Source organism: Ceratina calcarata, unplaced genomic scaffold (genome assembly GCF_001652005.2).
Source record: "Ceratina calcarata isolate Rehan_Ccalc_2016 unplaced genomic scaffold, ASM165200v1 scaffold478.2, whole genome shotgun sequence".
Taxonomy (NCBI): domain Eukaryota; kingdom Metazoa; phylum Arthropoda; class Insecta; order Hymenoptera; family Apidae; genus Ceratina; species Ceratina calcarata.
In genome coordinates this window covers 524,346-551,133 of record NW_017172008.1, presented here as the reverse complement: position 1 = coordinate 551,133, position 26,788 = coordinate 524,346, and the positions used below count along the sequence as shown (strand labels likewise).

General features: G+C 48.5%; 1 protein-coding gene across 3 annotated transcripts in view; it reads left to right on the top strand.

Moving 5' to 3' along the window:
- The first annotated feature begins 666 nt into the window (after window positions 1–666).
- The window catches only part of LOC108627551 (irregular chiasm C-roughest protein), a 131,842-nt gene continuing 105,720 nt past the window's right edge, over window positions 667–26,788 (top strand). For all 3 annotated transcript variants that reach the window (XM_026815645.1, XM_018028853.2, XM_018028852.2), the window contains exon 1: window positions 667–1,628. In XM_026815645.1, coding sequence (XP_026671446.1) covers window positions 1,495–1,628 — 134 coding nt within the window. In that variant the 5' untranslated portion in view covers window positions 667–1,494. The remainder of the gene's footprint in view (window positions 1,629–26,788) is intronic.

Here is a 26,788-nt window from a genome sequence, read left to right as displayed (position 1 = left end):
TGATCCTCTTTCAAGAGATATAAGCATTGTTTAAATATAGAATTATCAGAACTGTTACATGTGTCTAAATCAGATTTGACAGTTCTCCGTTGCATGACACCACTAGAAATCAAATTATACTTCGCGGCTGCATTATTTCGTGACTGTCCTTTCAACTTGAAAAGTTGACGTGAATCGCAAATATAGAATCGTATTTAAATTTAAACCCTGTACGCGATCGGTAGAAGGTAGACCGTACAGGTCTCTGCACTCCCGGCCTTCGTTACTGCGACATACGTACGTAACGTATACATATACTTAGCGTGCATTTCATGAGGATACACATTCCCGCAGGAGAGGATCGCGCCTGCGCGAGCTACACGGCGAGCGCATCTCGTTTCTCTTTTCCATCCCTGTCGCGTCGCGCTACCCTTTTCGTTCACGGATCCCGTGTACTCCTTTGCCCTCTCTGGCCCCCCACCGCGGCGGCAGCTCGCCACGCGACCGTAGCCCCCACCAGAAGCGTGAGCGTGTGTCACGCTCCGGGTAGCTCGGTGCGTGCCCATTAGAAAGAGGGGATAAGGAGCGCGTGTGCCCTACGCGAGGTCGCCGGTGGGAGATCCGATGTGCCGGGTGGTGGGGATGCAAGTACGCTCGTCGGAGAACTCGCCAGTAGTTTCGTACCAACTCTCGCGCGAGTCGGATGTCGGGTGACTTGCGTCAAGCTCGCCCATCGTTTACGTGCCGTTTCCCACCTCCGAAACGAACGATAGTGATCGCGGTAGCGAGAGGAGCACCGGAACGTGGAAAGAGAAACGCGACGCGTGGTGCCCTTCGCGTTTAATCCCGTCGCGATATTTGGTCTCCGTTCCCGGAACGTGTTTTCACCCTCCGAGGCGACGTTTCGATCCACGACCTGGACGAGACACGCGAGTGTGCGATCGTTCCTTGACACGGATGCCGTGATGCTGCACGGACGTGGACCGTCGAGGTCGCTCGACATCGTCTTGATCGTTTCCTCCTGACAGTATGAGCCCCGTGCCATCGTCCTCGCCGCTCCGATGAGATAGACTGGTGTTTCGCTCCTGGGACGATGACGTCGCAGTGATACCTGCTACGCGACAACCCTGAAGATCGGCTTCTACTTCTCTCTGCAATTAACACCTCTCGATGTGGATGGATTACGTCGCGGACAACCGGCTGCGTGTTGATACGACGCGAACAGTGTGCCCGCAACGCGTACAGTGAGTGATAATAGCGGATACAGTGGACGGTGGTTAACTACGTAACACGTGTGACAGTTTGCCCATTCCGCGCGATTGTATCGTACCTGGGTGTCGGTCACCGAAGACGGTAGGCTCGGACGTGACCTGTAATACACACATGTGTATCGCGGATTATACGTATATCGTCTGGCGTGCCGGTGTCTGGCTGCTGGTTCAACAACCCCGATCGTGGCTCGTTGAGCAATGTTGATGTAGTGTGTGGTTTTTCACGTTGTATTCCAGTGACGATATGCTCGGATCCCTCGGCGCGACAACCATGGATTTTACTACTGATGACGCGATTCCTGCGACGCGACGACGACGCGCCTCGTCCAGGGGCAACGAGGGTCCTGCGAGCAGATTGAGACGACACACGACTACCAGGTATGCGAGTCATTTTTCTCGTTCGGTTCACCCTTCTCGACATTCTTGGTGGTCTACGATGTTCGCAAGGGTTATTGCGGCGTCGAGCTAGCGGTCGGTTTAGTATCTCCGACAAGAATTCCTTTCTGAGCAAGTGGCTCCATTGATAATTCTCCGATGCTCGCGCGTTCACCGTGCATATACGATATTTCAGGGCGCATGTGTCACTGCGGGTAACATTCGTCGAGAACCAGGGCGCGTTTATTTACATACACGTGTTTTCGCCGCTCGCCGGCTGATAAAGAACGCCCACGTCTCAAGGCAAGCTTCGAGTAAAAACGCGGATGACTACGTTTGAAGCTATTGTTGTGGTTCATCGCGATAAAACACGCGGTAGGTTTTTGTCCGCTGGAACTGCGAACGATGTAAACGCTAGCGTTAAAATATTCATGCGCTCGCGATCGATGTTCCACGGTTGTGTCGCGAAACGTGACTTGGTCCGAGGACGGGTTTTACGCGTTTGCGAGAAGAGATTGCGCTCGTCGGTGATTTTCCGGGGACAACGAACAAGGGACAACGGAAACGGGGAGATAAATGTAAGGCACGCATCGTTAAAGCTATCGATTTCCGCGGGATATAGCCAGGCGCCGTGGACACGCGGGCCACGCAAATTAAATGGCGCGCGAGGGAATATAATGCCATTAGCCCCCGCGAAGAAATTTACCGCGACCGGTCGATACGAAAACGCGTAGCGCGTAAGACTCGCCGCCGCGGTACGCTACTCCGGCAAACGTGCTTTTAGATCGTCGCACTGGTGATTAATGGTCGCGTTAATACCCGCCTCATAATTAACGACCGAGAGGATTTGTCGAAAGCGATCTAAGCTTTCCTAACTTGCACCTGCGCCGTCTCGCGTACTGCCGCGTTAGTCCTACGTGAAACACGCGAGATTAACTTTGAAAAAAGAGAACTTTGAGAAAGTGAAATTTTCTGTCGGTGCTCCTAACAATCAATTACAACATAGCTCTAATCTGATAAAAGGATTTCAAGGAAAGTGGTTGGGGAAAATGAAATAGTAGAGCAGTTTACTTTTTATAAGCGTGCCATACAACAGCATTTTGCATTATAAAGAGTAAAAATAATGCTTATATACATGTTCGTAATACGCAATTTATTTAGTAAGAGTGGACAATCCAAGAATTCGATAAGCACTATAAGAATGAATGCGACAGGTTTTTGGTTCATTCGATATCCGAGAGGTTTCATTACTTCGGTCGTTCTTTCTGTTAAGAAAATCCTTTCTTAAACGGATCGCACAGCTGCTGTTACACCGACTTTCCCGAGTAGATACAACGCGGTGGCTATGCGTCGATGTTCCAGTGAAAGCTCTGTTAGTCGGTCAAATTTTAATTTCGCGAGGGCGGTAGCACGATATTAAACGACTACAGGAACGAGGATCCCGTGTAATCTCGTCTTAAAGATACAGGATTAAGGGGGCGCCGCGTTGAAAAAGCCGTCGGGTTCCTTGAATAATTTCGGGACAAAGGCAACACGAAAGCTCCCGCTTGTTCTCGGGTTGTTCCCCGTCTCAGTGTTAGCTGCCTCTACCCTTTTTGCTCGCTGGGTCGGCCGCGAACGTCAATGCGTCCTCTCGCGTACCGGCATTTGCCTAATGCTCGAAATCCTCCTGACCCGGTGTCTCGTAATCCGAGCGTGTATTTTAATTTGCTCACCGCGGCTACATTTTCCACGACGCGACGCGAAATAACCTCGGAGAGAAGATGTAACCATGGTTTTAACTCCTCCGTTACGCAATCTCCAATTTATCTCGTACCCTTTACCTCTTTGTTCCTCCTTCTTACCGCGCGAACCTCCCTCGCGTTCTTGTCCCGTAATCCTCCGATTTTAATCGTATCATTTCGATGAAGTTGCTCGCGGCATCGATACGCCACGTGTAAAACTGAAAACGAACCGAACAGGAAAACGCGAAATAACCCAATTTTTGCCAGTCGTATCAGCATCGTTCCTATTTCCCTGTTTCGGTACCGTGTATTGTTCCCGCGCATCGATGATAAAAAAATAGAGAAGGAAAATATGGTGGGTCGCCCGGTTCTCATTCCAGTTTCAATCCCACGCAGGACAGTTATACGATTTTTCGTTGGTTTTTACCGTCGCGGCAAGAAACTCCCAGCACATATGAGATTGATTAACAAACTTTGTTGGATCGTGAATGGATAGAACATGACGATGAGCAAATTTACTCAGATATGCACGTTCCGAACGTATTATGTGCGCCCACCTCGCTGATCTCGCGAGTAAAATTCGGAATTTCAGAATACGGAATATTCGAACGTAGACTGATGATTATTTGCGGTCGTACAAATTAATGCATGTCCGCGAAAATTGAGTACAAGTCAATACGAGTATGTATCTGTCTTTCTGCAGTGAGGCATCAATATTTTCATTTTCAATCGAGCCGTTCTAACTCGGGCACCGCGCCGCGAATTTTTTCCCATTTCGAATGGAATTACAACGAGAAAAAACACGGAAGAGTGAGGGGGGTGAAAGTGGATAGCATTGGGGGAGAGGAGATGGGAAGAGATACAGCGAGCGTTGTACGCACAGGGAATGGGATATTACTGGGACATTTTAAAAGGCAACAAAGCCCAGCCTCTGCTGCAAAATTCGAACTTGGATGCGATCCTCCCGTTTCGCGAAATCGCGGCACCCACTCCCCCGCATGTTGCTCCCGACCCTTGAATACGATTGCAAGGAACGATACCGCGCGCTTGAATTAGCACCCTAAATCTCAAGCCCTGGCAACTTCGAATCGAATATAATTATTTTATTTCCACCGGCTGTGAATGTATTTGACTGCTTTCTCTTTCGCACTCGTCGTTGGATCAGGTTCACCTCGTACCGCACAGCTAAATGCTTTCGCGGAGTTTAGAATAAAATGGAAAGGCACGTTCTCAAAAAAGAAGAGAGCATGTAGGGTCGTAGCGTGGATACAAACGACGAAACGAAGTGTCCCGCCGTAAAACAAGGAAAAAGAAAAAAACGCGTCGCGGGTTGCGCGAAAGTTCGACCCAGTTTCCGCGAAATTATATTCCCATTTGGCAAGGGTGTGGTCAGAGGCTTCCGCTGCTCTGTAAAATCTGAGAGAAAGAAGAACGGAAGGAGGGTGCGCTACGTCCCGAGGTGAAATCATAAAGAAGCGTGCATTGCCGTAAAGCAAACGCGATATTCTAGCCATTTTTGGTTCAAGTCGACAAGCTCCTTATTTTCTTTTCAAACATTCCATGAAGTAAAATATACTTATAATCGAGCATAACATTAACTGGAATAACGCGAATTTAATTCGCTTCAACGCTCGTCTGGTTGCTTGATAGGATAGGATTCAAAGATAACGTTGGAGCGAAAAGTAAAAACGTAGCAGAGTTTCTGGAACATTTGATCGGCGTTCAGGCTGGATAAAGTCATTCGTGGACGCGGGTAGTTATCTAACGCGTTGGAAACTCGTGCGAATTATACGCGAATTCGAGTGATACCGATGGAAACAGCGTTTGCGAACAGAAGTTGCCGAAAGTTGGGAAATCACCGTTGCGATCAAAGGTGCGAAAGAGAGAGAGTGAGTGGGTGTTGGTATTGCATAGAGCGAGGGTAGACTTTCATCGGGCTTGATCGAGCGTACGTACCACGAAAACGTCGGGTTATTTTCGGTCAGCGAATTTGTGGAGCAGTTTTTTAGGGCTGCTTGAATAAACGGGCTAAACGGTGTTTCAAAGTTTAACGGGATCTTCTGAGCTGCCAGCTTTAATGTCATTCCACGGATTGTTTCGATTTGAAGAGGCTCGTAATGCGCGTTCTTGGTGAGCTCGACGGAATCACGAGATAGACAGAAAGGGACAGGGGAGATGTTTCCCGTCGAATCTTCTCGGAAAGGTCGACGGGGAATATCTATAACTTCGAGTAGTGTACGTCAGCTTCTAGAATATCGTCGATCGAGTTTCGTTGTTCTCCGCGTCGCGATCCGAACGCCGGATATTTCCAAGACAAAGCGGGATTCATCCTGCAAAACTGGGAGTGGAGGTGGCACGACGGAGGGAAACGCGAGGACAGATCGAAGGGTCCCTCGAAAACATCGACAAAGATAGGAATATTACTTGGAAAGGAGCATTGTATTATAGTAATTCAGCTGTAGAGTGCAAGAGGCGGCGAACCGTGAAACCGTGGCGGAAAGTGGGAGAATGGGTTGGAGCGAGAGGAGGATGGAGAAAATCGGTGGCGATGTTCGGGCCGATTTGTCGGCGTAAATTCACGGCCTCGAAGGAAGTAGATGATGATATAACGTTAGGGAAGCGAAAGGCCGGCCGGGTAGCGAGGCCACGTAACTCTTCGGTTCGCTCTGCCGGGGTTGCCTGCGACCCAGCAACCTCCTTCTCTCCGTCAGCCTCTCGTTCTCTCTCTCCTTTTCCACCCCTTGACCCGGCGCCTATCCTCCGTCTCTCGTGGTCGATCGATTCGCTAAAAGTAAATAAAATTCACCCCTTCGGTGGCTGGCTCCCGTGGCTCGCTCTTGTTCCCAGTGTAAGTGTCAGTATCGGGTGTAATGCAATAAATCAAGGCGTCAATGGAGAGTCGAAAGTCATCGAACAAAGTCGGCCTACATCATTTCCTGTCTCGTATCGTCGACTCATTCGTAGGGTCGCGAGTCAGTAAGTTTCCTTGCCCCAAATCTGTGAAAGTGTAATGAAAATGGGTCGGCGCGTCGCGGTTCACTTCGCTTATTTAAACACGTTTAAGTGACGTGCGCGATGTTTACTACCGATTTTTACTGGTGCGTGATTGAACCGGCGACAGGCTGTTAAGTAGTTTTAGTAACGAGGTTGTTTGCTCAGTCTTGAGTGGTTAAGAATTCGATAACCTAAATTCCAGATGGCTCAATTGGGTAACCCAGCTTTGTTTAAATCCAATAACTCAGCTGATTCCCCCTTCTTAATAAATGGACCGCTATTCTTCTCTTAGTTTGACACGATTGTCTCCGAGGAACTTTCCTTTTAAGTACACGCGAACGAATTTATTTGCACCGTTTCACGACGCAGTCCAGTATGGACAATTGCGTTCGATACTCTATCATTTATTATTATTATTATTATTATTCTTATTATTATTATTATTATTATTCGATACTCTATCGTTAGACTTACCCGTTTGCCGAGGAATGCTAGTCGGATGAGTCGCGTTATGCCCCAAATTAATTTCACACGCGGGGCTAATACATGCGCATCGTTCCCGGGCTGATAATAAAAATCTTATCATGCTCCTTTGTCAGCGTTATGTTTCGTAGAGCAGCTCCTTCCTACAATGGAGCGTTTAATACCCGCGCATTTCGCGAGAGGTTGCGCTCGATTTCCGGGCTCGTTGAAAAGCCAGATAACAGTGAGAGAGATAAAGAGAAAGGGAAAGAGAGTGAGAGAGGTGAAAAGAAGTATCGCGAGTCCAGCGAGATGCAATTCGCACGGTGGAGGCGAGAAAGAACAGTGTTTGTTTCTTCCAATTCTTCGGGCTGTTATTCTTTCGCGACAACAACCGGCCGCGCGCCGCGCGGCTGACATCGCGTACCGGAATTTCTTCGATAAATCAGACCGCAAAACGAAAAGTCGGGGAACGTGAACCTCGATGGAGAGGGCGAAAGAATAAACAACGAGTGGAAACCGAAACGAGAAAATGAGATGTCGCGATTGCTATCAAACATAGTGGGGGGCATCAAAGCGGACCGTAAAGCAATCCTTCGCGAAACTCAAGGGATGAGGTATGACGGTTGCTCTCGAACAGAAGGGTCGGCTGTTCGATGGTTTTTTCGTCGCCCCCACGAAATCACAGTTTGATCGCACCTTCGACGAGACATTCCGATGAAATTGAATCGATGTGCGTCGAGAGACGGTCAGGAATCGTCCTGTTCATTCGGATATTTTAATCTACTCAGTCGCTTCTATCTCTTTTCATTCCCACCTTACGCGTATGAATTTCATTCTCCGGGATCCGCGGAACATAATTTTATTTTATACATACACATAAAGAACATCCGTATTAGGAAGAGAGTTCGTGTAACAGGTGGTTCCTCGCGGAATGAAATAAAATTAATTTTTGGTTCCGGTCGAGCGGGGCCGACTGCACTGTTCGTCACTGTCGGTGTTAATGGAATTACGGCCGCGAAATGCCGGCAATCGGGGGCTCCAGTCGGTTGATTTCTTTTCAAGAGTGGGGGGGAAATAGGAGACAGCTCTGAGGGCCGGACGAAATTAGTTTCCCACAATACGATAAATTGCAATAAAAGATTGATGGTGCGGCGAACGGAAAAAGCGCCGCCACTCGGAAACATATTGAGATCGATAACCTCGGGACGGTATTTGCGCCTTTGGCGATAAGGCGAAACCGGTTCGGTTTCACTATTTCGGAGGATAATCCGGTCTTAACTCCGGCCTTAAAGGATATTTTGGTGCCACGTCATTCTCCTCTATTATTCGTCCATATCTCAGAATTCGCTTTGCGACGCGTTAAACCGCAGGAGTTAAGTTTTATGTATTCGGACGCAGCGAGCCGAGCCGCAGAAAGTGCGACGGCCCGGAGTTTGTTTTTCTTTTCCGTTTCGGTCTTGCATGAATCGGCGCGAAATCGCCGCCGGGCTTCGGAAACGAAATGTAAATATCTCCTAACTTGCCGCGAACTTATAAATCGAGATCTCCAGAGGGTGGAGGGTAAGAATCATCGAACACGCGGAGTTAACTCGATTCCGTTTCTAAAGAGGAAAAGTTGTGCGGTCTGATTTTTCGTGGTGATTCGATTCGCGTGGCGTACGACCGACTCGTTCACCTGAAGACCCGCTGTACGACGGTCTCGATGAATGTGTACTTTGAAAGAGGACCGCTTCAAAGAGAGCGCGACGCCGGGCCGCTCGGGAAAAAGTGGCGAGGATTCGCATGGATCTCGTGGTTGAACACGGCTACTGAAATTTCACGAAGAAAAGAATCGGTGGTAATGGAGGCATAACTGAAACGCGAATGAAATTAATGTTAATTAATTTAATAATTACGCCCGGATACCAGTTCTAATTAAGCTGTACGAGAGCACGGTTGCGGGTAACACCGTTCGCGGTGCTCTCCGGTTTTCGTTTTAAATATCGCTTTTAACGTCTTCTCGTTTATGTTCATTAGCTCGGATCGGACGCGGCACATTTTTCCGGTGATTAGCGCGCGAGAATTAACTCGACCGTTTACTGGCGCACGCGGTGCAGTGTCAAACTTCTTCTCGGCGCCCGATGTAATATACGGTGGTCGCCGGCGCGGATTTCTATCCCGATGATCGACCAACGTTGGCGTCCCAACGCGGGATCATGATTAATTGTAATCGATTAATTTGCGACTACCAAATGTTCTCGTGGCTCGCGTTATATTCCCATACCCGCGCGAACAGCGTGGCCGCGTGCTCGTCCATCACTTTGTCCGACCGCAAATTAATTATCTCGTAAGCATTATTTTAATTAACGCGGCTGCCCTCGAAACCTCGTCCAGACTTTTTTAATCTCGTTCGCGTTTCATCGTTTTTCTCCCTCCGTTGCCTTTCCTTTATAGCCGATTGTCTTTCGAACAATATTAAATGCGACTGATAAAATAACGCAGCGATGAAACGTATAAACGTAATGGGACGATAACAATTCGTTTTAGATTACATGAAGCTGCTGCTGTAACACGAAGCAATCGATCATTATATTGTTCTTACGCAATCTTTCTCCTTCTTTCGGGAAGAGCATGGGACGGTCACGAGGTAGCTTAAGATATCAAAGAAAGAAGCAACGACGCGCACGTACACACGTAAAGACGATGGTAGGTTTACAGTGACTCGTCGTCATTAGAAGTCGCTAATTGCGAGTTAGACACGAGTAGGCTTCATCTCCGAGAACGACGTCACTTCATCGTCGAAAAGGGAAGAAAAGAAAGGCTCTCGAAAAGTGAGCGTCTTACGTACGATGACTTTGCGAGGATCTACACGAGTGAGACGGTATAAACGTCCGTTTATACGATGTTTGATAAAGATGTGCACTCGTACATTTCAATTCGCACTACGAAACACTACAATTAGATATGCGCGCGTAATTATAAAACGCAGGTGCGTCGGAACCATAACAGGTATCCTACCGTCATTTCGTTCTTACCTCTGTCTTTTTGTTGTCCGTTGTTACTTCAATTGCCTATATTTAATGTACTAATGATCGCGACTCGCGATTCTCCGGCGCGTAATCGATTACGGTCGTTAAACGAGCACGCTTAATTGAGACCATCGACGGCGAATGGGAACCAGAAACATGCACGAGGAGGGGAATAAAAGAACCCCTCTCGGTCGTTACGCGAATAATTCCTCTTAACGCCATTTATCGCGCCGACCGCGAGGCGCCTGTGGATGAAGCGGAGAACGCGGTGGTTCAGGGTTAAATCTACCCCCGAAAACATAAATAAACGTCTGTATGAACTATTTCCATAAACACACATCTTCTCATCGCGCATTCCGGTAGTTTGCATAAATAACGAACCGGGAAATACGAAATGTAAAATAGCTTGCCCGACACACTGTTTCCTTTGGCGCCGTTAGCGGTCCCCGAGTACGGTAGCGTGATTCTGAATTAATTGTGACCCAAGGAGAGGGTTTTTGTTTCGTTGCGTTCAATCCTCTTATTTTCGTTCGCGGTCACCAATGTCCGCGACAAGATCGATCGGAAACGAAACCATTTATTGAAACCGCCATATGTCTGGCCACGTTCGAGGACGCGAATAACGAGCATTGCCAATCGGCTATCCGTTAACGTCGTAATCGCGATGCGGCTTTCGAACAGACCTGTTCGCAATTAGTGATTACCAGCGAATTAGATTATTGACTTGCCGCCGGTTACTGTATCTATCCGCGCGCGCTTCTACGTGTATTCGAATGGAAATCGTGTACGCGGTGGCCTGTTTCCACGCCAATTCCCGCTGGAATTTCTAACGACCAAGGTAGTTTTGCGGTTTCGACGATCGCCGGAGATATTACGGGAATCGGATTGCACGGATCGACACGCGGACGACCGATCGTCTGCCATTAAACGCGTAGAAAAACACGCCTGGCCATCGAAGGGCTTCGACGATTCACTTCAAACGATTTGTTTTTCATCGCTGCGTCTTGTTAGCGACTTCGCCATCCACGTAAACATTTAATCCCGGGATTCAAGTAATAAGATAACAGGCTGATGTCCGATCGGGATTTCCAGTTTGCGCCAGTCTGGAATACCGGGCCTAGGGTGTCTTCCCCTCTCCTGGAGGATCGGCAAAGATAATTCGCAGTCCAAACAACCAATTATACTGGAACGTCAAGGTTTATCGACGATGACGATTCAAAGTCGAGAACGAGGGTATAATTTCCAAAACGAGAAGGGGGACGCTCCCGGTTCTGAGAGCTGTTCGAAAATTGGTCAAAGGTTTCTAGATCGTAATCGTCGATAGGGTCGTGACCGGATTTCATCGGAAAATAACGACGTCGTGGGAAATTTTCTCGGGGCCGGGAATTAAACAGGCACAGAGAAAAACTTAGCAATGTCACTCGCGTGGCAGCAGACCGTGCAGGGTAAAGCCGTAATAAAGTAACTATTCTCGTTGCGACGCGATAAATGGCGATCGTTTAAGCGTCCACTTTTTCCCTTCCTTCCGGTCCCAATGGTAAATGGCCGACCGTTTCCAAGCGTCTTAGCATTGGTTTGCATTTCCGGTCTGTCGAGCTTAAGATCGCGAGACCCGAGGCTCGAGGTTCCTTCCGGTGGCTCGCCCCTTCCCACGCTTTCGACCCAAGGATACGGTTTAATCCTCGTATAATCCGCAATACTTATTACGTCTCCTTTTATCCACCGCTCCCAAATAGATCGATCTCACGTTCCGCTCGACAATAACGAATGATTGGTTCGTGGTAAAAGAAAGCTAAACGAGATCTGATTTAAGGGTTGCTTTTTCCCTTCGTGACTTCATTTCGCATCGGCGTTCGCACTTTCCATTTCGAGGGAAATTTCTTATGCCCGTGTCTTGGGAAACGATATATCAACAGGGTACCGGCTTCTAAAGTCCTTATCACGGCGGAGCGGCGCGGTTCGTTCGCGTGCTCAGACGCGTTCGGGTAAATCGATCAATTGCCGTGAATTGGCCCTTTCGTTGTAATATCGCGACCTAGGGTCGTTAATCAGCTGGCAACTGCCACCCACGCGGTGCACCCGGTAATTTTGGAGGGCGACGACGCGAGCGAGAGAGACCCCGGTGTTACACGCGCGCGCGGGTCGTTCGACTGTTTCGTAAAACGAAGCTTGATTATTTTTTTGACTCCGTCGCGTGGCCCGATCGTTAAATTCTCTCGCTGCCCCGTTCCGTTTCATTCCGTTCCTCTTTATGGAGGTCGAATCGATTCCGCTTGCCGTGCAAAATTCGGGTCGTCGACGCTGGAATCGGCGCTGGTTATTGTCGCTCGTCGAGGCAACGTCTTCCGTTTCCCTTTTTTCCCCCTGCCGCTCTTCCAGTCACTCTTTTATCGCGACTCGTTTTCAACGGACGTGCATATAACCTCTCGATAATTCATTGGCCGTCGATACCCCACTGCTACGGGTTCCGCGTAGCGGTCGCGACAGATCAATACGCTTTTACAATCGCTGCATCGAACGATAATTATTGCTACGCGCGATAATTCACGGCGATGTCCCACAGTAGAGGATGGGAGCCTGTGTTCAGGTCTCTACGCCGCCGTAGGCAACAGAAAGAGACGCAGAGAGGAAGCAAATTATAGATTATAGAGTGACGGGACGGTATAGCTCCCTCTCGCTCGGTACATTCTATTTTATTAACGTCGACGTATTAACGCGACGATCCTCGGGTCATCGATGCCGCGCGACCACCGAATTTTGCGGCGTAATCTCCAGAACGAATTACCACTATGTTTCCCGGTGATCCACAGCCATGACCCGGCGATTCTCGAGCTCGAGACAGCGAGATTGCCCGGAATTTCGGATCTCCGATCCCCTAACGAAATTTTAATGCCGTTAATCTCGCGTATCAGCGTGAATTTCGACGGATTTCACACGACGCGTATGAACCGTGATCGAATTTCGTGGCACTTGGTTTTAACGAGAGTTTCAAAACCGTGGCTGAAATTTTTGTACAGAACGGGAGACATTATCGGCGTCCATTTAGCAGACATTGTCTTCCAGGGGTGTTAGATTCCTCGTCAACGACCGGGATTCGTTTCTTCTCGTCAATAATCGAATCGTCGTTCGCGAATGACAATCGTCGTCACGTCTTCCCGTTTCTTCGACGGGAATCGTTCCGCCGATAATGTTCTTAGATAAGAGCTAAGAGGAGATCCTTCTCCCCAAAGACCACCGGCGAACGGTGATTTATCAGGATGTATATACGGGTGGAAGATCCGAGCGTGCTTTTCGAATTAGCCTTATTCCTCCGGTCTCTTATCCTCTAGCTTCGTGATCGGCCAACGATTTACTCGAATCCTCGTCGTGGATATACAGAGCGTCGCTAAATCGACGTCACGATCCGGAACGCCGCTGAATTTAAATGAAAGAATCGAGTCGAAAATGTGAAGCTACGTTTTTTCACCGAAAAGCTCGTTTTCGAGGAAATCGAGTTTGGAATCGAGTTCGGCCAAGTGCACGCGCACTGGGTAAACTTTTAAACCTTATTCCCACGGTAATGAGACTTCCAACGAAAAAGTGTTACTCCGCGTTTTTCGACTTACCTTCTCCTTTACCAATTTCGTTATTACCGATGATGCTCGGTATTTTATCAGGTTCGATAATATGTTGCATAAATTGTTATGACGTCGAGTGCGCCCAATTAATTCGTTATAAGCCGGTTAATTCCAGTTCGCTCCCGGGACTGTAATTATGTATAGAACTCGAACGACCGGTTGCCCAAACTCGATTGTCGCGTCTCCTCGTTTCTCAGATAACGTATCTGCCCGCTCGTTTAACATGTCGAATCGGGTATTTCCTTTTTAACTCCCGTCGGGCACAGCTTTTCCTGGAACTTGGTGAGAAAATTATAACGAGCCACTATTCACCCCGGCAGATTACATCCGAGGCGACGGTTCACCTGTATTTATAGCGGGGATCGGCAGAAAGTATTGCTCTGTTGCATGCGCGACCAATATCGTGCGTTTAACGTGCAATTAACGAGCCCGTGAGAAACGGGGGATTTTAGTGCGGTTAATCGAATTATGCTCGGTTCCCCGCGTTGGAAGACCGTCGCGAAGTTGGCTGGCCTCGGCCGATAGGCGGTTTCTCACCGAGACGAGTGTCGCCCGATCGATTTTCGTCGTAGTCCGGCCGGCCGCTATTACACGACGTATCTATGCGGCCTATCGTAAAAGAAAGAACAAGTCGTCTAGAAAGTGGGTTCCCCGACGACGCTCGAATCGATAAAGCGAGGGCGGCTGTGTAAAGAGGGAACGGGGACGGGCGGCTCGCTCCATGGTCAGGTACAAAGTTCGTACCTCGTGGCGTATGAACATGCAGCCGCTGAAGTTTCTACGCCCGATACGATTACGATCGTCGATCGAGTGGCGATAATCGACGGTGCCCCAGCCGGTTAATCGCGACGAGCACCATCGCGTCGATCCGGTTCGCGCGCCGCGAATTAAGTGCACCCGTAACACCGGTTACCCACCGAACGTCGTCGTAGTCGTCGTCGTGTAAATTAGCATACCGAGCTTAAAACGACCTTGATCATCAGGTTCTCGCTTATCGAAACGATTTTCGAAACTTGACGTTATCCAAGAACACTCCCTACTCAAGTGGACGAGTCTTAAAATAGACGTACGTACAGTGAACAGCCACTTCTGCAGATGATCGTGTATTTTGATTCTATAGAATCGCGCGCCCAGTTCAATTTCTCGCTCCAATCTCGCGATAGTTACCGACAATGGATGATAACATACATATAATGCCTGCTTGTAACGGAGCATCTCGATTACTAGAAACGCGTGCAATTTAGCGACCTGGTTTCGTTCGATTCTAACGATCCTCGAATCCGTAGACACAGGAAACACCATCCTCTGGCGCGCAACAATTGATCGGTCGGACGAGAAAATGGGTGGGAAAAAAGGAACGAACAAAACAAGGGATGGGTTGAAAAATCAAACGAGGGCGGGAACTCGAACAACAAAAGCGACGAGAGACCAAATTGATCGTCGAGTGCGTGTGGAACGCGTTTTCTCGATTGATTGGCTCGCTTGATATCGCCAAGAGGAAACGGTGCGCGTCCTTCTTCTCTCAACGACAGCGATTCTCTCGAGACACTGATCATAGGGACGAATACCAATTAATAGTGGATTATGCGAATCAAAATTAATGCTCGCATCAATTTCCGCGCGGACATTGGACACGCTTGAGCAGAGTGGAAGGGGACTGTTAATTACGCGCCGTTAATTGTGCAGATATCCAAGATATGATGTTCTACTGGAGAAACTCGCTAGGATTGTGTGTAACGCTTGTACTTAAATGGAGCGCATTTGTTGCTTTACATCGCGCCGGCCGATTATCTATTCGCTAACGTGGAAACGGGGTAACCGGTTGAAAGTTCGCCTCTGCGTCGCTTGCACGCGGTTCCCTCCGGGGTATATTGTATATTTTAGGGTTGTTTGATCTGCCTGCGAGGCAGTCGCGAGTAGGATGATACAGAGTGTAACTTACGATTACGGGCTTCGCCGTTCTCATCTTACCGGTATTAAGCTACAGATTTCGGGGACAAGCTTGTTCAAGGGACGTACGATAGATCTAACTTGATGTTGAAGAGAAAATTACTTTCAGATTAGTTCCTCCGAAGAGTAATTCCGAGATTTAATAATCCTAAAAGTAGTTTATTTTTCATATTTAATAAGGAATATCTGAGGACGTGGTTTTATCTCGTACAGAAAACAGAGTATCGTTCTCTTATTTATTCAAATAGTTGAATATTGGGTGCCAGTTCTCGTGCACAGATACCTACGTACGTATCTTCCCTCGCAAGACGGCATAGAAGCAAATGCCTGTGCACCTACGATCTTATCATGGCGTTCTCGTACACGAGAGCGATCGTCTCGAATGATAGTGAAGGCGGGGCTCGTGTGTCGTGTTCGCGGGAGTTCTGGAAGTCCTTCTGCGGAGCAAGAAGCTCACACGCCTTTTCGCAGGCCGACACTGCACGGCGTCTACGTAGAACGACCGATGCGATGGGCGCCGCCATCCATCTCGCGTGGAAATAGAGCAGAGGAACTGCGCTGAAACTAAGCGAACGTCAGCTCCACCGGACATACCCGTAGGATATTCGATAGTCCGATTGTGAAGCGAGTTTCTGGACGTGGAACAAATAGAGAGCGCGTCTCTGCGCTGCTGGAACTCTCCGACTAGTTATAGGCGTTCTGTTCTGTGTATAATACGTATTCTATACACATGCGCTGCTGGCCGAAAGTATGATGTCATATCCAGTTTGCTAGTTAGACAGGAACATTATTTACCGAGTAGTGATACGCCTTTTTGGTCAGGTTTAACAATGCGAAATTACTCGGTGATAAATAAAAGCTCGGACATCGGTAAGCGAATTAAGAGTTATGCACGTAAAAATTCTAAACGACAGTTGTACTGACCGTGAAACACATTCTCGACGAATTCCTAGGAACCTATTCAAGAATTCCCGCGGGGATCCCACGCGATCAGGGCACGGGTAAAAAAGGACCCGCACGAAAGAAACCAGATAATTAGCGGCGTAACGATCGAGGACGTTTATTAGCACGAAACAGAGGATGGTCGGTCGGCCAGCCATATTTAGTTATGCCACGCGCATTCTTCCGGACCTGTATGGACGAAACCAGTTTTTCCTAGGGGGGGACTCGCCTTCGATCGCGGAACAACTAATGAGAGAAACTGCTCAGTTCGATATCGATAAGATATTCTCGTATTCGTAATGCGTGGTGTTCCTCCTTGTCGCTACTGCGGTCGCGCTCTTGATTTTCTCGCACGGTCCCGTGGGAAGAGACGCTCCTCTCCTCTGTCCTGGTTCTTCTCTCCGGGCACCGGTTTCCGTCTGGCAAAAGTGAAAAGTCGCGCACAGAGAAAGAAACGCCGGTGAAACCGAGCGTAAAAACGCCGGGCTCCATTACGCGGATGGATCCAGTGGATGCATGCGTATCCGCGTTTGGTCCGCGGCAAGCATCCAACGTCGCTTTGTCATAAAACACTTTAAACGGGAAACATTGTATGGTTTTTTTCGCTGTTATAACGCAACGCGGTCGAGTCGGCTTGACCAAGCTAGAAATTTATCGGCGCAATGACTCCGCGTCGCGACGCGATGCCGGGCCATGCACCGACTTGTTCTCCTTTCGAGGCAGCTTTATGCGACGTCGCGCTGCCAACGCGACGCCCAAGCTTTTCGCGTTCCTTTTGCCAAGTGCCACCGTCAGACGCATTTTTATCGCTTCTCGTCAGGCAGAATCTTGCAGAGAAATTGTCATCGCGTCCGCGTCGATTTCTGCTCGTGTCAGTTCATTCGACATCATTAACTTGAACTAACAACTTCGAACTTCTGTAATGACACGTTTTATCTTCTCGCTCTATAAGAGTATAAGAATGCCTTCATTTCGTGAAACGCTAATGATAAATTGCTATTTCCAGCTTGCGCGCAAAGAAATATTTTCTCCGTTAGAAAGAGAACGTGGAGGCGAGATAGAGTTAAGGGGAGAGCTCGTTTTTCGCTGAGATATGGCAATCATCGCGAGAATCGAGAAATTAAACCAAACGTTTCTGGTCTTTAGCCTCTCTTTTCTCTTCCGGGACGATCCATTTTTGTCCCTTTGTCGTGGCTCGTCCGATAAAATCTCGTCGAACGAGATCCGGTCGACGAGATTCCCTTTGATCCTATCATACGAGTCTTTTTACTGGTATTCGCTGGAAAATGAGATACGTTTCCGACGCGGCGCCCTGTCAAGGCTGCGTTTCGCGCATTTTTATCATACCTATGGTGTCGTGTTGCGTTGGGTCATCGCGCGAACATTTTCGCCGGTGAACTCTCACACAGGCCGGTCTAGGCGAAAGCCGAGGGAATGGCGCGGCGTGGCGTGCACTGTCAGTTGAGTGCATCCTCATTACGGTCACGCTGCTGTGTGCGGTGTGTGCCCGAGCGTGTCGCCGAGAATTTGAAATTTTCACATAGGAATCCGCCCGCGCCGCGGTTCCTACGTTCATTCAGATGTATCTGTCAGACTTGACCTCGGTTAGTTAAAACACGCGGAATTTATAAATGAACATCGCGCAATTTGTACATGAAAATTTCAGTTGTCTGCTCTCTCATCATCGTCGAATATCGTCGGACAGTGCATCAGATGGATGAGAAACAACATCTAATATTTGTAAGGAAACATCGTATTGACATAGATCTATCACTCCGGATTCAATCCGCTTGAGAAACTGAAAAGAGAATCGTAAAACAGTTCGTTGTGACGCATGTCCCAGCTCCGCGTGGAACGCGAATTCATTCGTAGGATCGTGACGCGATCGAACGGGGTTCGAACGCGTTCTTATTATTCATAGCGGCGCACTAGAAGCAGTCACCCGACGTACGAGCGAACGCGTGAAATTTTCACACCGTACTCTCGCCCTCCCTAAGCCTCCTCCATCGGTTGCGATTCTCACCCACTTCCATCTACCATATCCGATTCTGTTCCGTATACCACGCTGCCGACGCCAGATATCATTCGCCTTATTTTAGTCGGCATCGGACTATCCGCCATGAATTCCCACGCGAATGTCCCGCATCGCAGCGCGTGGGTCGCGTCAATGGTCTCTCCAATGCGCGCTGCCCGTTCCGTCCTCCTCGCGACAGTCGATAGGAACGCGACCACGATTAAAGCGAGTTCCGATCGATTCGCATCTTCATTATACGTCGCAGTGGATTCGTCCTCATGGCTAGAGGCTGCGTGAAATTTTCACCACCGTCCAGATCGTTTCCTGCGCTTCGACGACTGCAGTTCGACCGGAATGCGTGCGCCGGACGCGCGTCGGAAATGAGCAAATTCTCTTTGCCAACGACGAATTCACTCTCGCTCGCTTCGCATAATATCGACGTGCCTCCACCCACCCACGCACGCACGCACGCACGCACGCATGCTTTAGTCCGAACTACTTTTAGAAAATTGTACCGAAGAGATAACAACCAATTGTTCTCTTCTTTCGCAACGAAGATCTTCGCTTAGAGATCCCCTATTTTTCTCTTCATTATCATAGTTCTTGCTTCGGGAATTTACTGTCTGTCCCAAGATAGTTGATTGCGACTTACCCATCATTATCTTAATGCATTGGATGCTTCGCGCGATTTCTCCAGTAGCGATTCTCGATAGCAACTCGTTACAGGTGCGATCCATTTGTGTCACCGTGCTCGGGGAAAGTCCTCCTCCTTGCAATCACGATCTTGTCACTCGAGAGAATCGTTGCACGGGTTTCTGGGAAGAATTTCGTGATTGGTTGGGCATGATCGCGTCTAACCTCGATCGTGGTATACCATCACCTCGCCTGTTCTCCTCATCCATTATATAACGACGCATTCTTCTATTTTTCAATACTTCGCTGGCTGCCGTTTTCTCAATTTGTCGGTTGTATTCCACGACTGACGAAGAGTACAGCACGAGAATTATATCTGCAGCCGTTCGATCAATAATTGACACAGTAGACAATTACATAATTGAAAATAAACTTACTCTATGCGTATGCGTTTTCAAAACATACCTTACGGTTTGCTCGTTGTTATACGTATGTATATCTGTTAACAAATTCCATTTGTCTGGCTCGTTACACCGACACCGTACTGACAGGTTCATAGACTGATAATTGGTTCCCTTGAATTGTCGCGAGAAACGCAATCCGTCGATTGTTCCCATTGTACGCGCATAGAGAGACCTCGATGCCAATCACCGTTGACCGATGCGACACGACGGATGCGTCAGTGCGGTCGTCGGTCCGGAGTGGACACCCTCCCTCTCGCTCTCTCGAAAAACGTGAGCGAGTCTCGTACGCGAGAATCGTCGCCATACCTATACCTGGGATCGATCAATTGAACCGTGTCGTACCGCATCAAGACGAATCGGCCGAACAATAGGCTAAAAACAATCGAGCTAGGCCTATTCTGGCTCGATCCCCGGACGAGCGTTGATTGTCCGTCACGGCAATTAATAGTGAGTCCCGGCCGGGCTGCTTATGCGGGACGGCGTGCAAACGGGCCAAAGGTAAATATAATTACAGTTGTATTATTCCTGTAAAATCCAGTCTACGCATAGCGCTCGCTAGAGAGGATCGCTCGCGGAGGTGCGAGAGGGAAAACAAGAGAGAGCTGGAGTGGGTCCTCGCAAATTATGAGCTTGCGCGTTTCCCATAACCACCTTTCCACCCCGTCACTTCTCACCCCCAGGGCCCCGTTCTTCATTCGGCCTGTGCCAGCGCCGGCTGCATTCATCGCACCGTCGCAACTCCGACACAGAATCCCTTCACCGCCGAGCGCCCTGGCTAAACCGCGACCCCTAGTAGTCGCCACTGTGGCGAATTTTTCAGCTTCTTCTCCTCGTTGTAAACGTGTTTGTGCGGTCAGGTTCAATCCCCAGGGAGAACGGAGTAACCGCGACAGAAGTGACGCGACGTGTCCGACATTGTCTTTATTAGAGGCCGGCTTCAGCACAGCTCGGCGACAGGATGATAATATAGATTCATATATGTAAATGGGTATATCGCGGTGAAACGGAGTCGTTGAAAGAGACACGGACCTGTACATATGGAACGGCGCGGCGGCGGTCGCGTAAATTTTCGCGGTGTTCGAAAGGCGAGGCGAAACGATGGCGTGTTAACGAAGTTCGCTACGCCGGCACGGCAACGTGTTATCGCGACTCGTTACAAGGGAATTAAAACCGCGAGATAAACGAGTCACCCGCACGTACCACGCGCTACGCTACGTGTAGGAAGTGTATCCGACGCTTTCCTCCGCAATTCGCAGCTCCGTAATTCCGCGTAATTAAAGCTTTCGATTTCGTACGTGGCCCGGATTCGTTCGACCGAACTTCGCCTCCACCCAGACGAGATACGGCCTCGCGCGCGCGTTTGCCCTGGTTGAAATCAATCTCACGACTTTTCTTCCCATTTCACCGCGCGATTCACCCCTCTCGCCGCCGGTGTGTAGAGAAACTATTCTCTCGTTGAACAACCGCCACTCGAAACTGCTGCTGCTCCTCCTCTCTCGGTCTCATTACTGTATCTCGAAACTTTTCCTTTTACTCGTTGTGTTCTTGTTACACCGCTCGAAATTGCGATATATCTGGTTGCGCTCATGATCTGATTTCCATTGCCCGGTAAAAATGATAGGCCTCGCTGCCACCGAACACGCACGGACGTCAGAACTGTCGTGCGAGGCGACACGCCGCAGCGAGATTCTAGATAGAACCGTAATCGGGAATCTTGAAGACCAGTAAAACGAGAATCTCGTGAATAACAAATATCTATGTATAACGGCTGGGAAAAAGTATTCGCACAATGCAAATTCTTGGTTCCGTTTACGAATACCTTTTCCCAACTAACAAGTGAAAAGTTATTTAGATCGCAGTAAATCAAGTCAAACTTACTGGCTAGAGACCGTTTTGACTTAATACCGCGCTTAAGGGGAATCATAAATATTTGACTGACATAGATTTCCTTCTGTAGGGTCCATTGCGATGTGTCTCAAGATCTCGCGTCATGTATATCAATGATTCTTTTCTTTATATTCGATGCAATCGCCACTCGTCGTCGAATGATAGTAAAAACGAAGCAGTGATGGGTCGCGGATCGTTTGGCAAAAACGTAAGAGGGAACTTTCGAGGCGACTTCTAAATCGCGCGAAATTATCAGAAAAGTTGGCCCTCTCAGGAATTTATATCTCTTCTTTCTCCAGCGTCCCGTCGCAAAGACATTATTGCCAACGGCGAGACGGAATGCGTCCATTCCGAAACGGGATTTGCGAGGGTGAGAGACTAACCGTGCCAATTTTTCACCGCATTCTCCTCTGTTACTATCCTCTAATGGGTCGTATCAGTGGGACGGCAGATAATTTCGTCTGATTAACGATAAGCGCATACGTCACTCGAACCGCGAAAAACTTACTTTCAGAAACTGTCTGCCCCCGGGTTTGCCTTGAATTCCGGGGAGCGCAGCGCAGCGCCTGGCTCGCTTTCGTTCCCATTTCTTTTGAGGCCGGGACGTGACTTTTCAGATCTCAACAATGGTGCAACCTGTGTTTCCGCAGTGGCACGTGATCCGAAAGCGTAGGCACCGTGCCGCGCTCGAGTCCCGAGGACGACGAACGACCGTGCACGTAGCGTAACTCGTGGCCGCTAATTCTTGGTGAAATTTCGCGAGTTTTAACTATCAAGACATCGCGCGCTTATCGTTACATTTTTCTCTCGCTGCTCCCTCCCTCTCTCTCTCTCTCAAGTTGTTCGTTCGCTCTCGTTCCGGTCGAGGCCACTTCCTTCCGTGACACCGGATGTTGGCACTTGTTGCAGAAATTATGAGTTAATCCGATAATTAGTCGCTCAGGACCTTGCGTTTCCGCTCTTCTCTTTTCCCGTGCCCTTTGCCGCGTCACCTCTCCGCGTGTTCTACACGCTGCGTCCCGGTTTCTTCCTCCGTTCTGCTTCCTCTCAAAACCGTCTATTTTTCAAACTTTTAACGATGCAATCCCGCGACACCCTGACCACGGGAAAAGCCACCGGCATCGCGACTCCGCTCGTACACGCCCGGAATAATGGAGAATCGCGAGCAGTGCCTCGGGTCTTGTGGGACGCGCAATTGAAACACCGCCGCCCTGTATTTTCTGGTTCGCGGAAAAATTCGTTGCACGGTTTTACAGGTCTGCCCGCGTCCGATCGTGTTGCGCGTACCGGAACATTACGCTTCTAATAACGATAGCGTTATGGGGTCGCCGTCAGGTTTTCCCGTCTCATAGCGGAACGTTATAGCGGTTAAAGTTCTGGTTTATTGCAGCGGGGAAACGGGCCGGCGCCGAGAAACTGAATTCCCGTTTGGTGGGTACATAAAACGATAGTTTCGCCATCTCTTAAATCTTTAAAATTGAATTCGTTTTCTCTGTTGATACAGCATCTCTATCGAATATGAACTTCCTCGAAAATCCACCTAGTCCTCGATCGCATACCGATAACGTTATACGTACCCGTAGGTAACAGATGTTGCGTCCCACGAATCTTCGATTCGGCTGCTGTTTTCGTACATACTGCCGCGTAGCTATCTACACTTTCCCGGACACTTTACCCGGCCGCGATAGCTGCGAGGAGAACAAAAATACAGAGTTTACGTAATCCCATACCGATCTGGGGGCGGGGGGGTAGGCGTCGGTCATATACGTTTCGCCGGCATCGATCCTCGTGACCCGAACACTCGCCGCGCAATCTAACTCCTTGAGAGCGGATCGGATCGGATCGGGAAGCTCCAGCAAACAGTTACAGAAGTAGTTTACCTTAATTAAGATCCGCGATTGCCTATTAGCGCACAAAGAGCGGTCCGATATTATTGTCATTATCAGGCAGAAATTGTGACGTGACCTCGTGGGGAGGCTCGCCGCAGGCTCCTCTAACGCGGTCCCAGGATCTCGAGATCTCCGCTCCTTTCCGGCGTAATTGGATCGTTTCGTCGCAGTCGAAGCGCGACCGGATGAACCGGAAAGCTCGTTCGAAGCCAGCCGAGAGTGGTGGTGGTACGTCCGCCACGCCCCGGGGCTCCTCCGTTTTTTAATTACGATCTCGTTCGCCGTTTAGGAGGGAGGGGGGGAGGGGAGAACTGACTATCGAGGCGAGCAGATAAGTTTTTTTTTCAGTAAACGCTCGCGAGGGAATGTCGTGGTAATCAAATCAGCTTACGACATCGAGTGAAATAATTGATCGCGTCTGGTCACTAAAGGTTCCAACGAAATTGAAACGTCGCACTGCGCGAAATTCATTCGGACCTCTCTGTACAAATGGTTTCACGATTAAAATTTCGCTCTCCCGGGAAGTTCAAGTAAACACATTCATCGTAATGAACTTGTGGCACTGTTAATAACCAAGAATCCGTAATCAGTAACGAATTAGTATTCGATGCAGCTACCGAACAAACGATAAGTACGTAACTGATTAGAAGCACAACTGATACGGTGTGGAACGCCGGTTGGAGTGTTAATCGTATTCCGATCGCGTCGCATCAAGTTTATCGGCGCCAGGCAAGAAGCTCACGGTTACGATCGAGATACGCCGTGCTCGAAGGGCCAATTAAAATTACAAGGAGCCGATGAGCGCGCGGGGAGCGAAACGCGACGCGGCGTGCTGGTTTGGCATTAACTGAACAGGACCTAATTCACCGGCCCCGAAAGCCGGCAAGTTCCATTCGATTAAGCATATCCTCGTTTTCAGCTAGTTAAACTCCGCCGGTTTCTCTACCGCGCAAAGAGCATTCCGACGCGCGGCGCGTCGGCGCCCGTTTTCGATCCATCCGCGCTGGTGAACCGATAGCGAAAGGAAATCAGCGTCCGTTCACAGTCAGACAAACGCGCCACGCCTCTGCCTTTTCGCGCGCGTGTAATAGACCGATCTTTCCTCTCTGTAATTATCCCGGTCTTCTTCGCGATCGGGAAAAGAATCGAATGCGTCGGATGGGGAACACCCTCGAACGAACGCTCCAACTTTCTTCTTATCCCGAGTTAATTCACGTCGACGACACTAATTAGATCCTTTATGGTTTAGATCCGAACTACCGCGGAGGCAGCTTCAACATCGTTACTCACGGGAAAACCGCATTCGAATTCACGTTATTGTACGAACGTAACGAGGAGAACCTCTTCAAGCTGCGAATTCTATTTCTATTCGTATAATTGATTCTTTGAAATATATAAGAACCGTCCGCGGCTTTTCCTTAGCGCATACAATTAAATCAAACCAGTTCTCTTTCTTATCGAAATTTCCGGCGAGATGGCGGCGGTCGCTTTTCGTTTGATCGGCGAATCGAATCGAGTTTCCAGCGGAAATAAGTTGTCGAGGGGCGGGAAATAAAATCACGATGGAGTTAGCGCGGTTGGGAGGCTGCGAGAGGAAGTCGAGGGCTCGTAAGTTGGAACTAATTTTTAATGCCCTCCCAAGAGGGAGAGAGTGAGAGAGAGAGAGAGAGAGAGAGAGAGAGAGTGAGAAGCATCTCAACGCGACTTTCTGGGAGGGTGCTGCGGCCGTGTCTGGCATGATTTATTCAGGCTCGGGCGTACGTGAATAAATAGTTTGTGGCTCCACCGCGACGACGACGACGACGAGCCACCGCCGGCGAATAAAAGGACATTGGAATTTCATAAACAACGAGCGTACTCGAGCGGGTGTGCAAAAGCGGTCCCCGTTCTCCGGTGTACGTATCGATTGCCGGATTGGTGAAGCTCATAGCCCATTGAACGTCTGTATCGGCTCGCGAAGATACTAAATTCAATTACGTGTTTATCGGAAAAAGGTAGGGCAGGTCCGTGGACGGAGGCAGCTAAATCCGCGAACCAGCTCGCGTCTTCCCGGCCCGCCGTATACGATGCATTATCAACGCAATTTTCGGGCCGGGGAGCTGCTGAATCAGGGAGAAATAAAAAAGATTGACCGAAGAAATCAATTTCTCCCACGCCCGGTTTTTGTGAATTTTTTTATACGGTTTAATTAATTAATTATCAATCTACGGATCCGTTCTGCAAATACAATTCTTGTTCGATAGGATATTTCATCTCTCGCTATGTACTTACTTTTTTTTTTATTATTTACTCGATAATACACTGATACGAGGTTTTGGTAATTGCGTAAACGATCGATGAAAATCACGCGAGTAAAAGATAATTATGTCAACGAGGCGGGAGAGGATGGGCAATCGGACCGACCACCAACAAATTTAACCGACGATATCACGCGTACATAAGATAACAAAATTACTCGACTCGTTGGCCGGACCGTGGGGTTAATTTTAATGAACTTGGTCGAATACGAAAATACAAAAAGTCTCGGACCAAACCGAATCCGTTGAACGATCAAATTTATGAAGTTGCTTGTTCGCAAATTTAGTTTTATTGTACCGACACCGATACTCTGCTCCTCCATGAAATTCATGAGATTTCAGATAAATTGGAACATTCTAAGAGCATGAATGAACGAATTATTGCATTATGCTTTCATTTGACGTATAATTCTTGAAATCATTCATGATTTATTGTAAGATCTATTATATGCTTTACTGCACGGTTGCAACTGTACAATTTACATCTGATGTTCCAATGAAGAAGATTTCTGATTATTCAGACAGACTTTTGATAAATATAGTGGCATAACCGCGGGCATATCTTTACTTTTTAAACGAAACAGGTAAAAAAGTTATACGGAAAATTCGACAACCATCATGACATAGGATTTATTTTCCTAGACACGTTGGGTTTAACTACAAACTAGAAAACCACCGTAATTTTTTATTCCGGTTTTCGCGCGATTCGCAACGCACCGGCTCGTTGCCTTCGATAATAAAAATTTAGTGCAGTTACCGCAAACGCGAGCTGCCTCCATTGTTACCGATGCGCGGACGTCCTCGCGAAATTGCGTTCGATTCGGGCGGCGACCTCTGCCCCGTACGCGTACCTACCTATCTGTCTGCTATATCTGCAGGCCACCTCGAAAACGGCACACGCGATGTGTTTGCAGATGTATTTTACGCTTGGAAGCTGGGTAAAACTGTTCCCAATAAGCGGTAAAACGCGCGCGAGCCCTACGTTCGCATGGCGTTTGGTTATTTTCGACGATAAACCGTACCATTAATCCGCGGATTTTTAAATCAATTTTTGCATATTCGCACTTTACCATTCCGGCATCGATTGGAGTTCGCGAAATGCTTCGACCGTCGAGGTTTTTAAATTTTTCAAAAACCGTGCAAAATTAAAATTTCATTTAAACGCCACTCTCTCAGCCGTCATAAAAATTGTTTTATCACATTTCATTCTTCGGCAACTATGACAAGTATTAAGGATGTATTGGCTATACACTCAATCTCAAAAGTTTATGTACCTCAG